General features: G+C 43.0%; 1 protein-coding gene across 4 annotated transcripts in view; it reads right to left on the reverse strand.

Annotated features, from left to right (window-relative positions):
• RAD51B (RAD51 paralog B) overlaps positions 1–14,943 on the reverse strand; it is a 589,871-nt gene that overhangs the window by 14,261 nt on the left and 560,667 nt on the right. For all 4 annotated transcript variants that reach the window (XR_008992458.1, XR_008992457.1, XM_057488368.1 and 1 more), the window contains one exon: positions 5,684–5,762. Coding sequence is in view for 2 of the 4 variants with exons in the window: in XM_057488368.1 (XP_057344351.1) it covers positions 5,684–5,762 (79 nt within the window). In the remaining 2 variants the exon portion in view is untranslated. The remainder of the gene's footprint in view (positions 1–5,683; positions 5,763–14,943) is intronic.

The following is a 14,943-nucleotide window of genomic DNA, read 5'->3' on the forward strand; positions in this document are numbered from 1 at the left end:
TTCCATCAAGAGGGGAATGGATAACATATTCTATATTCATACAATGGACACAGATACCTCAATGAAAGTGAAAGAAAATGACCTATGTGTATCAACGTGGATAACCTGCAAAAACATAATTAATGTCAAGTGACAAAAGCAAGTTGTAGAGTGCTGTGTACAGTAGACCATTTATGCAAATTTGGAATGCACTCAAAACAAACCATTATATTATTTGGATTCACATATATGTAACAATCTTTTTAACAGTGAGGGGAAGGACATACAGCAAATCTTGGAGAGCTTTTACTTCTGTGGAGGAGTGTGGAGTCAGGAGGGAAGGGACTAGGAATAGGTACAAAGGAGTTTTGAACTTTGTCAAATTCTATTTCTGTAATTAAAAAACATCTGAAACAAATATGACAAAATTTTGACATCTGTTAATTCTGGGTGTTAAAGTCATGGGTTTTATTATTTTCTGTACTGTTCTGTATTTAAAATATTTTTTCCACATTGTAAAAAGGTATAAAAATAGCCACATATTTTGAGGCTAACAGCCAGAGTAAAAGAAGTGAACAAAGCAGAGGGCCAGTGTGCAGGATGTCACGGAGGGAGGGAATGTTAAGAGAAAAGAGAAGTGGGAGGACTGGAGTCCTTCCTCATTTCCCCCGGGGAACTCGTCACTGACAGGCAGGCAGAAGCTGCAAACGACAGTTCGCCTTGGCCTGGACAAGCTTTCTGAGGCTGAAGCAGCACCAGGCAGCTGAAGGACAACGTGACAGGCCTGCTCTTCCCTCTTCTCTGCCACCTCTGGGAAAGGAGTTCACTATCTCCACTCCACTGAATCCCAGGGCTCTCTGCCCAGGTTCCCTCAAGAATGCCAGGCTGTGCAAGGTGTGTGGTTGGCATTTGCAAGCAGACACCTCCATACCTGGGTGGAAACAGATGGAGAATCTTCTGGGTCACTGAGTCCACCAGGCAGGACACATTTAGATGGGTTACTGATTCAAACTGAAATCTGATCAACTTAGATGGTGGTATTTAGGGGAAAAGAATTTTTCAGTAAACCATGTAGTAGGCTCAGTGACTATGAAAACGGGGTGGAAGAATCTAACCCAGCTTTGTGACAAGGCAACAAACAGAGGATATTAACGCCGGTCCCAGTAAGCTTCCAAAGGCAGGCAAACAAGCATTCTTGATTTTATAAGAAAGATGAGGCACATCTCTCTAAGGAAAATCACTGCTTCTTTGTTTTCTGGTTCCTTCTGAGTCCCTCAACTAGGTAGTTGGAAAACAGGAAACTGGCTTCATTTCCAGAACCTTCTCTGGACCTATGCCTGGGTGCCTGTGCTCCCTGAGGTCCCCCAGCCCCATCCTGAGGTTTATGTGCTCATTCAAGTCTAAACTAGGAATCCAAATTCAACCTGTCACACCTGATCTTGGTCTTTAAAAAATATATAAAGAACACAATTCTATCCTAAGAAACTAAGTTATTATCTTTTGTCCTGTTCAAAACAGCCTGGCTTTTGTTTTTCAGATGCTCCCTAGATTCCTGAGGAAAGGGGAGTGTAGGGCAGAGAAGAGTGAACAAGGAGGTGCCCCCTGAGTCTCCCTGGCCAGCGCCTCCTTTAGGAGCTGCTTCCTGACCTGGTCAGCAGGCCCTTATTGACACAAGCCCCATGACAGCAGGATGGCTCTGGCAGAGCCAGGCCCTGGGTTTGCCCCAGGCCTCCTGCAGCATGAGCAACATCAGCCGCTCTCAATTACAGAATCTTTATTTCTGACCTTGACACAGAGGCCCAGGGCTCCCAGCTGTGTTCCAGGGGGCACAACATTTGGGGAAACAAAGAACATGACCAGAGCAGATGTGCTCAAGTTGGAGTTCACTGTAAATGCCCCCTTCCCTTCTGCAACCACGAGATTCTGTGGGCCCACTGCATTAAAGCAGATTCCCAAAGCCAAATCCTGCTTTTCCCTCTGCGTTAGGTCCCTGCCCTGAGCTAGCCAACCCTCTAAGCTTTTCCAACAAAAGGAAACATGGATTAATGGGACCCACCTCCTCATCCCCTCCACCTTTCCCACTTCAGTTGCACAAAAGGGTTGAACTGGCCCCTCTGAGTCCAACCCATCAGGAAGCGGGTGGCTGTGAGCTCCCTGGCCTTTAGGCCAAGTGTTTCCACGGTCTTGAGCCCAACCAGGAGAGGCCAGGATCTCTGACAAGTGCAGGACAGACAAAGAAGATGCAAACAGCATCATATTACCATGGTAATGGCCTGAGCCAGGCGGCCTCCTGAAGATGTTGGGAGGGTGGGTTTTCTTTTTTCTTACTTTTTCTTTTCTTTTCTTTTCTTATTTTTTTGCGAAAGGAGAATAGTTCCGCTTTCTATTTTACTACAACAATAGCATGGACCGGCTCCTTCAAGTGTTTCAAAAAGCAGCCTGAGAAATCTCTAACCAAGCCCCTCAGTCTCTCCAGCCTGCCATTTCATTGTCCCTCCCAACCCAGGGAACAAAGGGTGGGAAGCGTATAAGGCCCCCGGATGCCGTCTGTTCTCAGTGTCCTAATCCTTGAGAACCGGTGAGGGGAATGGCCTGTGGAGCTGCTAAATGGAATTCTGGCCTCACCTTTTATTCCCTCCCTCTGCTTATGCACTCAGGAGCTGCTCAGGTATTACAAAACCTCCTGGTTGGCAGGCTGGTAGGCATGGGGCTTGCTTAAGGGGATGAAAGGCGCTGAGGGATCATTCCCACATTCACTAAAAGCCTACTCCCCTTCAAAAAGGCTAGCCTGTATGGATTGGTCGTTCCCACCTCTCTAGGCTGGCTCCATTGCAAAGGCTGAGCATTTAGCCATAAGAGGCTGGGCAGTAGTTTCTCTTTTAGTTGGTACCATCAGAGCTGCCCTCACCCTTCCAGCCCTTCCCCTTTCTGTCTTTACGCTCCTCGGACATGGACTGCATACCTGCGCACCATTCCCCATCCCATCCCTGGCTCTAGGTACCAACCTCCATGCCAGCTTGGAGCTATCATGACAGGGCAACCCCTCACACAAGGAAAGCTTCTGGGCCTTGATTGCTGGTACCTTTCCAAGGTTATCACCCAGGGATCAAAGGTTTCTTTGCTTTAAACCTGGGGAATTGTGCAGGTGTTTTTTTATTTTAGCTCAGTCACCTAGTAAGAGTGGGAAAAATAATAAGCCTTTATGTTCCAAGTGAATGATTAGTACATTATCTCCTGGGAGAATCAGATAAAGCTGAAGGGGGAAGGCCTTTAGAGATCACCAGGCTAACGACTTTAACCCAAGTCATAGAAACATTTTGCACTGCAACCTGCATGCTCATAATGCGTGTGTGCACACACACACTCACCCACCACAAATATTTCATGAAAAAGAGAATACATATGACATAATCTGGTATTTCCTATTCTCCTCTATTTCATTTTTTTAAAATGCTGGTTACAACTCATTAATTCCATTTCATGACCCATTGATGGGCTGCATGCCAGGCAGTTTGCGAAGCACCAAACCAAGGTCAACATGGTCATTTTCAAGCTGACAAAACTAGGGTGCCAGAGATTTTTTAAGATCACACCAGAGCTGGAATGGAAATCCAAGGGGTCTCTCCAATAAAGGAGGGATCCCCATTTTTCAGAGGATCACAGTTCCTTTTTGTTTTCCCAAAGTCTTGGGAGCACAGAGCCAGAGGGGAGGGAGTGCTCAGAGGTTTGCGTTCAGGGGTGCTGCTGATAGGGCCTGAAGGGGTCTGCTGCCCTCAGGGAAGGGGGGAGAGTCTGGGGGAGTGGGATGGAGAAAACAGCTTTGAAGGCTGCCGGGTGGGGCACTGCCATCTCCCTGACATTTTTATTTACTGGTTGGGGTTCTTGCTTCTTGAATTTTCTTGAATTTTTCTCCTTCCTGGATATACAGCTCCAGATCATCCTCCTTAAGTAATCCACTTTCTCCCCTGCTTTCCAATTTTTAAAATAGTCTTCCTTTAAATTTTTTAAACTTCAACCAATTCATTATATTTCCAGTTTCTACTTTCTCTAAACAACTTCCTCTTTCCTGTCAAAATCATGAGCTTAGCAATGAGTATCAGAGAGGCAACTCTGAATCTTGTTCCCACAAATATTATCCTAAAAGTTATCGAAATTAGACCAGGCTTAGAAATGCTATTTACCAAAATACCAGGTGACCAAGATGTCAAGGCTCTCAATAGAAGCCATCTGGGTAAAACTTGCTCTTTTCCCCCTGAACTTACGTTGGGAGTCTTCCAGAGAATTTCTTGAAATCTTTATCTCAATTTGCTATTTACTAGATTTCTAATCTTTTAAGAATGTCTCTAAAAATGAAGAGCCAAAAGCCACACTGTGCACTGGGTAAATAAAAGTCTGCTTTCTGATTGCTTATTAGTTATACACCCTTAGAGAGTATGTAACAAAGGGCCATGCTGTTTGCTTTGCTTAATCTGGTCTTAAAATCTCTGCTTCTTTGTCAGAAAACAATATTTGCAATTGTAAAAAAAATATTTACCAAGGAACTTGGATAGCGTAAGTCAAAGGCTAAGAGCCAAAGGTCAGTAGTTCTTACCCCACATTTCCCTGGGCCCGGGTCCCTGCTGTGGAGCTCAGCTGCACCAAACAAACACGCTCCTTTCTGGGTTCATTGAGAGGTGGACGTTTTAGAAGGGGCAGGAAAGAGAAAGCTGCAGCCTGTTCTTTGGTCAGAAGCATGAACTCACAAAATTCCTGCTAGATCTTTGCAATGAAATGTGTCTCCATGGGGATAGTGTAAGGACTTGGCCTGTTTTACAAACCTGGGAAAGAAACTCAACTTACAAAATCCTAAAGGGCAGATGTTCTCCCATGGACAGCAGAGACAATATGCTCTTCTGCGGTTCAGGTCAAATGCTTACCTATGCATTTCTGTGGGTGGGGCTTCCTGCCTGAGAGTGGGGAACAAATTGTGTATCCCGAACACTTCTGTGGGGATCCTTCTTAATCTACAGGGCAGTTTGGGACATATGACTTTTGGGCTAAGTTCAACAGTGTGTTTGAATTTACCCCCTCATGTTTGTTGTTTTCTGGATAGACCTGCAATCAGATGCCTTTCCTAACCAGAGGATCCAGCATCTGGGAATAAACCACCATTGTAAATCAGCAACCTTTACGCGTGGTCTTGGGGTACCCTACCATAATCCTTCCAAAGCCCTGGCCCACATCAAGGTGGAGGTCAGCAAGGCCTGGTCCCCAGGTGGAGTAACCTGAAGGGAACTGAGGAAGCAGTGCTCACGGAGCCATGACAAGGTGCCCCACAGGCTGCCAGCCCAGGTGGATCTTCAGCTTGCTAAGCAAGAGGGCTCTGAGGAAGGGCTGGGTCTCCCACACTGGTGTCAGAGACATACTAGGGTCTGCAAAGAGCACTGCGGTGGGGACACTTCTTTGCTTGGTCTGGCCCTCATTTCTTTGGTTGCCTCATTCTGTTAGAAAATTCCTTAGTTCTTCCTCACCCCTGCCACCTTCTGTCAAATTCTTGCTGGAATTGCCAATCTCTTTTATCTCATCAGGATAAATACCATCGGCCAATTCGTCCTGGCCTTTGATCCTGCCCTGAAGTAGCTTCGATCAGGTGCAGCAATCAGCCAGCAATGGGAGCAGCACTGGGCATAACCAGTTAAAAAAATAGCTTAATCCAGGATCTTACCTTGAAGAACCAAGCCTTCCTTCTTGATGGTGTAGACAAAGGAGGTGAAGGGAGCCAGAGGGGACTTGGCAATGAGAATCTGCACATAAAGCGTATTTTCCCAGGGTTAGCTAAAGGAAATATCAGAGATGGCCTTCTATCACCCCCACTTTGAAACAAAGTGGTAACCTATGACCATAAGCCATGAGCTTTATTTTTCAAAAATTATTTTAGAACCAAAAGGGTGTTATCCCTTCAATTAGGTGATCACTTTGGAAAGCTGTACATTTATTTCAAATATTTTGCCACTGAATGCCTTATTCCTGAGCCAGTTCTTCTAGAGATAAGTTTCATTATATTATGTCATATGCTTAAATAGCTACCTTTCTACCCAAAGATAAACCTGATTCTCTAATTTTATTCATAGACCTAGCTATTTTATTAAGACAGTTCAAAGCTATCCTAAAAGATAGTTACCATCTTTGCATATATTCAAAATGACTTGCCACAGGCGAAGCCATAGCAGGTGCCTCCTTGGCCCCAAGTCTTCACCAAGTCTGTATTCATACCCTTTGCCATGTGACTACATTTCCTCTTACTGAAGGTGTAGAGTATTCCCTGTGGCCCTTGGCTGTGGGTGTGGACACATGACTTGCTTTGGCTAATAGGCTGTACCAGTTCCTAGCACAGGCTTCAAGGAGCCTTACATATCTCCACTTGTTCTCATCTGCTTCTGCTCTTGCCAGAGAAAAATCTGCTAATTTGCTCTCTCAGAAAGAGGATGAAGGATGCCTGGAGCAAGGCTGGCCAGCCAGGCCTGGCCTAAATAGCTGACTCCCAGGAGATGCACATACGTATTAGTTAGATGCTTATTACTGTACGTCTCTGAGATTTTGTTGCTGTTATCCTGAAGCATTATTGCAGCAAGAGTTGACTGATATACCAGCCAACACAAAATGTCAAAAATTTCTTGAGCAATGGCATTCTCCTAAGAAGATACCTACTTTAAAGGGAGGGTCATTTGGTCATCCAATAAATCAGTATAATTAGCACTCATTATCATACTTCCCATAGTTATATAGAACCTCTAAGGACTGGTGAATTATTGTAACATTTCTCCTGAAGGAAGATGAAGGAAGTTTCCTTTTTTATAAGCTAACACCATCAAATACTGTCACAAATAGTGACAGTTTGGCACAGTGCCACTTAGGTAATCAGGGAGGCAAGGGAGAAGGAGAAGTAATTTCAAGTAGCCAAAAGGCTTACATGTAATGCCTCCATCTAGCTCAAGTCAACAAACATTTACTGAGTGTCAACTATGCGATAATGTGGTGGAAAGATCACAGGTTGCAGTCATGGAGCTTGACGTTGGGCTCTTCCACTAATCAGCTCTGTGGCAAGGCCTGCAATTTTCCCCTAGTAACCAACTCCCCTCTTACTTGTAGTTAATAACTACCCAGGTTTCAACATTTCTCTGCCTCTTTTGCAACTAGGTGTGGCCATGTGACCAAGGTGTGACCAGAGAATGTGTGTACAAGTGACAGGCAGAACTTCAGGATTATCTTTTCATATGAAATTGTGTGCTCTTCACTTTCCCTCTTCCCAAGGGCAGGAACCAGCTTCAGCCACACCCTGGGGGATGAGGAAGAAACATGGCAGAAGGAATCTGGGTTACCTCAGAAAGCAATGGTGCTCCCACCTGAGGTCCGCTGTCCACCTCAGCACAGGGCCGCTTGTCTGAACCACTGTATCTAGGAGGTCTTTGTTACTATGGCCTAGCCTGAATTATAACCAATACTGTGGTTCTGGACAACCTAACCTTTCTGAGTCTCAGTTTCCTCACATGTAAAATGGGGATAACAACCTAAATGAGACTATTGTGATGAATAAGTATATAAACTGTCTGCCACTGTGTCAAAGTAACAGGAACATTTCCAACCAACTCATCACATATGCTTCCCAAGTAACCCTTAACTTCCATTCATCGAAAACCAATATAGTTTAGTTTTACTATAAGAATTCAACTAAAGTTGAATCTCAGTAATTTTTACTAGTACTCTAAAGTTATATAGATAAACTTGCTCATCATTCTCAGAACCAGTAAATAAATGGTATAGGTAAGCATTACATCTTCATGTCAGAAACATCTCACCTGAAAGTTAAGGTGGATCTTTCTGACAGAGTTCAAGGATGGTTCAGTGTGAAGTTAACTGATGCCCCTTGGCAGGGAAAGGGCATGGTAGAAGAGAGGACAGTGCTTCTCAAACTTTAACATGGGTATGAATCACCTGCAGGTCCTGCTGACGTGCAGACTCTGATTCAGTAGGTTTCCAGTAGGGCCTGAGAGGCTGCATTTCTAACAAGCTCCTAGGAAATGTTGATGCAATGGTCCATAGACCACATTTTGAGTGGTTGGTTTCAAAAAATTAGCCTGAAGAGTCTCAGATGGATAAGGAAGAGGTGAGAGTCTTTGAGTCAGTTAGGACAGTACTGTGATAATTCAGGGATGAGATGATAAGGGCCCAAACTACAGCTGTGTCAGAAAGAATGAGAAAAAAAAGGAAATGGGGAAGAGAAATGTAAACCCTTCAGTTTAAAGAGTGACAGAAATAAGCTCAGGATCTTTTATTATCTGCAAGAAGCAATTGGACATGAAACCACGAGGGTATAGAAAAATACTAATCAACAAATTATCATACTATATTTTTGAAGCTTGTATTACTATTTTTAGTTTATAGACTGCAGAATTTGAGACTCAGGAAAAAAAGGATGTGATATTTTACTGCAAACAAAAAATGCATCTAAGTCTAAGTCTTACAGTTCATGGTGCTACCTCTATTATCTGACCTTCCTCTTCCAGGGAGCACATGCCCCCCACTCTGTAAACAAGCCTGGAGCCCCAGCCAGGAGGACCTCACCTGGAGGGACCTCATACCTGAAGGGATCTCACACCTGGAAGGGCCTCCTTCCCATGGAATCAAGGGGTTTGGACAGACCATTGATTAATGCTCTGGCCTTCTCTGAGCAGGGTTTAAGATGGGTTTTCAAAAGGATGAAAGTTGTATGCAGTTAGAAAAAGGAAGTGATTGGTTATGCCAAGATGAATTCTCCTTCCTTTTTTTGAAAAGAACTTCCAGACTGATAGATCAGAGGGCTACCACCAATGTGAAACATCCGATTTTAAAGAAAAAAATGTAACAAACTCTCTGGATATAGTGAAGACAAGTTAGGCTGGATACTAATACTATTAAGTGGACTTGTAAATGACCAGAAGATCGACAATAATCTGGTGGGAGTCAGCGACCTCTAGGTGAGTGTACTGGATTCTAGCCTTGGTCCTGTCACACTGGACATCCTTTCTGACCTGGATAAGGACACTGATGTTCAGTCACATCCACACAACACATTGGGGATCCAGCAGGGAATAGAACTGACAAAAACTGCTACCCTAATGGAGTTTCTATTCTAAAGGAGGCTTATCTAAAAAGATAATAAACAAGATGAGTAAGTAAAATATATGGTATATTAGATGATTATATGTGCTATGGAGGAAAAAAAAGCTGAGAAAGATTATAGGAAGTGTAATACACTTGAGAGGAGGGGGTCAGTTTTAAATAAAGTGCAAGAGAAGACCTCACTGAAAAGGTGACATTTGGACTTGTGGTTCATGTAATGAAACCCACTGATGGGTGCTGAATATGGTAAAAAGAAGATAAAAAATTTAGAGAAGGATTTAATAGATTAGACAGTCATAATATCAAAACAAATCTCAATTTGGTTATTAAGAAAATCCTACAAATCTTTTAGGATGCAATTTTACTGAAATATATGTAAAGCCTTGTGCTTGAGAATGGTGGACCAATTTCTGGTTACAGAATGGGTGAAATGAGATTTAGCATTCAGAAAATAGACTGGGAGTGTTAATTAAAATTTAATACAAGTTGGTTGTGAGACATGGTTCACAAAAATCTAGTGTGGTCTCTGGTTGTATCAATGGAGACACAGTATCTGGATCAAGGCAAATGATGGTCCTGGCCTTCTTCTCATTCAGCAGACCTTGCTGGGTGCAATGTACTTGGACTGGAGCCCGAATTCCAAAAGGGAAACTGACAAACAGGAGGACAACTAGAGGAGAACCATCAAGGTGGTCAGACACCCAAAGCAATTCCTGACCACAAACACTTCAATGCAAACATGACAGTAAGAGTCCTGGGGTGAAGGTGCATATTGCTTTTAATAATCTGATCTGGAGATTCTTCAGTGTTACATAGTGGAGAGAGGTGTAAATTAGTTTTCTAGTTCAACAGATTTCAGAAAAAAGGATGTTTGCCAGGTATCTTTGTGAATACATATAGACTCTCTTCCCTTTTTGAGACTTGAATGAATACCCCATTCCCCTGTGCCATTCTGACATTCAAGCTATAAATTATCCTCTTCTAAAGGAAACAAATCTCCTTAGCAGTTACTTTAGGCTGTTCTGTTTCAGATGTTCAGTCATTCCATAAATTCGGGGTGTTCTAATCATTGTCTGACTTTGTGCTGTTGTCAAGTGTCCTTCTATCTTCTTCAATACATAATGCCTTACAGGGATGGCCTGGCTGCATAATACAACTCTGGGGCCCTAGTGAAAAATTTTTATGGCTTTCAACCTTGCATGCAATGTGTGTGAAGTTGTCTTTGGAGCCCTGAGGCTCACGAAAATATGTAGTCAGGCAAGAATGAGCACAGACACATGTGGCTCAGAAGGCCTACTGCCCCGGAAGGTAGGTGTGTGGTATTGTGAACTGTTAATCCCACCTCCTGCAAAGAGAGGTTGTTTTTCTCTTGAATGGTACCTTCACATCAGACTAGCTCAACTTTAACTACACTCTAATGAATATACTTTCTCCTCTCTTCACCTGTTCTTGCTAGGAAAGTGGTCACCAATGTTTTTAAATTCTTTTGTGGAAATTTAAGGTATACCTATTATGTAGTAGGTCCTAGTTCCCAAAACCTACTACCACCTCGAATAATTTCCATTATTTGTATCGTCCGCCCACCTATCCACTTATTCAATCCACAGATATTTTCTGAGCACTTTCATTTGTGTTAGGCACTATGCTAGGTGCAGGGGATATAGCAGGGGCAAGATAAATGAGGTCCTTGCTCTCAAGGAGGTGACATTCTAGTGGTGGAAGACAGACAGCAGAAGGAAGCCTTTAGGCCTCTGGGCTTCTTCACTTCGATATTCTACTAACAAACCCTCATTCTTAGGCATTCATTCATTCATTCAACCCATCCATCGGCAAACATTTATTGAGTACCTCCTATGGGCCAGATTCAATTTTTACTGTGTGAATTTGTATTTTGTAAAAGACTGCCATCTGTTTCTACCTCATTTTATTTCTTAGATGCATGTTCTGAATTCTCTATGGGATTTTGAGATTAGACGCATTTTCTCTGATTCCACACCCTTCTCTTCTACAGGGCCCAGTCCAGTGCTTTACATGCTATGGGCTCCCAAAATGACTGATGGGCATTCTCTTCGCTGTTCTTCATTTTATCCCTGCTCTGTATGTGCAAAGGCGTCTCACAATTCACAAGTGAAAACACAGAGTCCCAAATACTCTGAAATGTGGGTGGTAAAGTACCTCTGGAGCTCACTGGGTTCCCCTTACAGATCCTCCCTCAGGTACCTATTTTGCTTTGAGCAAATAAGTTGTCAGCTAATTCTCTTTAGCTCTAAAATAACAGCTGATTTAAACCTTCCAGTGTTACCTTTCCCAGTATTTGTATTGTAATATAAGACTCTCTGAGGAGAGTAATGGATCTAAAATGGTGGAAAGTTCTATAGGATCAGGATGGGTGGGGGAACCTTCCCAGGTTTCCGTGGTAATGGGAATGATGAAAATAACCAACGGACGTTACTCCTTCCACAATCCTTTTAGGCAGGTAGCTTATAAATGCTGAAGACAGGATTCCAGCTCAAGCCCTCTGGTTCTATAGTCTGTGCTTTTAACCACCAGGATGGTAGCCCCCAATTTGTCATGCACAGATCAATCCACTTGCCTGATAAAATAGATCAAATGAGGCAGAATACATAACAACAAATAAGGGCTTTTTTTCCCCCCTCCAGCATGGATATTGCACAATTCAAGACAAAGCAGGGAGTTGACAGGGCATCCATGCAGGTTGCCTCAGCCATTCTCAGGCTTCCACACTGGCAGCTTCCTTCTGCCCTTCATTTCCAAATATCCAAACTCTATTTACTCTTTGAACTCCATACACAGCTTTTTTCCACAAAGCTGTTGCTGGTTTCTCTAGACTGAGGTAATCTCTCTTTAACCCCATCACACTTTATCCGTACCTCTCTAACAGTGCTGCTTTCTCTGCTGTCTTACAGCTAATGTTACCTGAACTTACTACAATGTATTTTAAGACAGAGACCATTCTCATCATTGTTGTTTCTTCTAACCCCACCAACCTCCAGTATCATGCCATATACATAACAGAAGCTCATTTCCAAAATGTGAAACTGGAGGGGTGAATAAAGACACGAACCCTCAGGAGCTCTGACTCACACTCACATTGAGGACTTGTCTGGCACCTCCTCCTCAAAGCTGGGAGACTTAGAAGATGCCACAGAGAAGAGCAGGCTGCCCAAGTCAATCACTGCCAAGACACTCAGCTTAGGCAGGCCAAAAGTCAAGTCTTCGGTTTCAGCTTGCTATAGCATCACATGTTTTTCCTGGCCTGCTCCCACTGCTAAGAGGCTCAGAAAGTGGAAAAGGAGTCACAGAACAGAAAGTGCTGGGCATAGGAACCTCGGGCCTCTTCCAGGATGGTGACACCTTCTAGGGATGGCGCCTGTGTCCTTTTAAAGTACAGGCGTGACCCGCCTCTGGAGCAACCCAGTGCAGCCCTTCTCCTCCCTGGGTGGCCGGAAGGCCAGTGCGGAGCAGACAGCACAAAGATGGCAGGAGCCTTGGGTGCAGGCTATCCTGGAGCCTGCCATTACAGAGTTCTCGTCCTGCCAGTTATATGAGTTCCTGCAATAGAGCCCCAACTTTAGGAAAAAGTGAATTTTGCTTTTGTGGCCCAGGAAAGCAGACATGAATAGGCAGCCATGTGCTGAGGATCAGCTGGCACTGGACTCTTCACTTTCTCTTCCCTGACTCCTGTGCCAGACAGGCTTCCTTTAATGCTGCTAATGAATGCTTCCTCTCTTTTATTTCCTTTCCCGTCCCACCTACTACCCCAAGTCTCACACTGGTTGGGAGTGAACGGCAGAGTTAAGTGACCCGGCACAGAGAAAATGTAAGCAGAAGAATTTCTTCCTATAGGGGCAGGTGGTGGGCCTGGCTTTCCTTCTATCCCTAAAAAAGATGTAGGGCCTGAAGACAATTTAATAATTATTAAATTAATATATTCACCTGAGAAAGCAAGCGAGAAACCATTAAGACAGATAGCTCAGAACTGTGACTGCAATGAACCACAATTTCCTATTTTGCTAATTTTTTAACTCTGTGTCAGGCTCTCCCAGGATTAGCAAGATTATGTGGTTGCTGATGAATTCAGCAGTGATGTCCTTGTGGAATGCATCTTATATGTTCATCTGCATGCAAGGGTCCTGCTGAGAAGCCAAGGAGGAAACCCACTGACTCTGAAATGTCCTTCAACAGGGACCCCATTATCTCACTTCAACTGGATGCCTGGGCTAATAAAACCCATTGCTAAGCTAAACAAACCTTTCCTCTAGTTGTGCCAAGTGTCTGTGACAGAAACCCTTCGTGCCAGGGATTTTCCTCCTTGTCCAAGACTTAGAAAAAGGTTGTTTTCTCAGCTGCTTTGAAGCACAGGAAAAGAGCCAGAGAGGCAAACAAGCCAGTCAGTCTTGCATCAGATAATTCAACAAGCTTTGATAACCTCAAGTCTTCTGTCCCTACCCCAGGCTGAGCCGAATTTTCCAAGCCAAGGGACAGAAGGGCCGGAAATGCTCCAGACAGGAAGATCTCTGTGGCTGGAAGGAGGCCACAAGATCAGGGGGGCTTGAAGTGTATGTAGTGATCCTCAAAGGAATTCCCTAGTCATTGTGTTAAGAGAGCTGGAGGGAAAGGTGGCAGAGGTCCAGCTCCCAGTCCAGCTCTGGATTGTATCCTGATTAGAATCTGCTTTATCACTTGGAAAATCACTGGAATCCATGGAACACTGGAGCCTCAGTACCAACACCTTTGCAAGATTATGAAGGGACAATAGAGGAATAAGTTTAACAGTGTCCAAACTGCATTCTTAAAGTAGGGGAATAGATCTGTAGAAGTAATATAGTTCTGGAAAACAACAAGGTGGAAAAATGAACTGTATTTGAGCAGGCATGAATTTATTAATTTATCTGCATGTGGCCTATATCACAACCTTTCCTATAGAAATTGGGGGTAGAACTTAAACTGGTCTGAATTGGTAATGAAATTTAATTCTAGACTTTGGGAAAGTTCTAGAAAATCTGGCCCCGAAGCTACAAGATCTTATTCCTTCATAGAGTATCACTATGCTTTCTTATAACACCTTTCTGGTGATTGTTTAAAAGTATTTACCTATATAATACAGCAGGTTCTCAAAGTATATAAAAGAAGAAAGCTAGTTCCTTAAAGAAAACATTAATTTCTTCAGACCATTAGGATATTAAGTTAGCAAATATAGTATAGTAATAATTTAGGGTCAGAGTGACATTTTGAGTTTATTTTTTTTCCCCAACATTATATTATGAAAAATTTCAAACATACAGACATGTTGAGTTGTATAGTGAATACCCATAAACTTATCAGGTAGATTTTACCTCTAAATTTTATTATGTAGTTGACCCCTGGACAACACTGTTTGAACTTTATAAGTCCACTTTCATACAGTTTTTTTCAATAAATATATTGGAAATTTTTTTTGAGATCTATAACATTTGAAAAAATGTTCTTTTCTCTATTTTACTTTACTGTAAGAATACAGTATACAATACATACTCATCGACTTTTATCAGTAAGGCTTCTAGTCAACAGTAGGCTAGTAGTACTTACATTTTTGGGGCATCAAAAGTTATATTGGATTTTCGACTGCATGGGGAGTCACTGCCCCTAACATTCACAATGTGAGAGGGTCAACTGTACTTATCTTTATAACTTACCTATCCGTCCATCAACCCATCTTATTTTTTTGTTGTTGCATTTCAAATTAGTTGCAAACATCGTACACTTTCCCCTAAATGCTTTAGCATGCATATAATAAACTATAAGCTTAATATTTGTTCATAAATT

This window comes from Manis pentadactyla, chromosome 11, assembly GCF_030020395.1.
Source record: "Manis pentadactyla isolate mManPen7 chromosome 11, mManPen7.hap1, whole genome shotgun sequence".
Lineage (NCBI taxonomy): Eukaryota > Metazoa > Chordata > Mammalia > Pholidota > Manidae > Manis > Manis pentadactyla.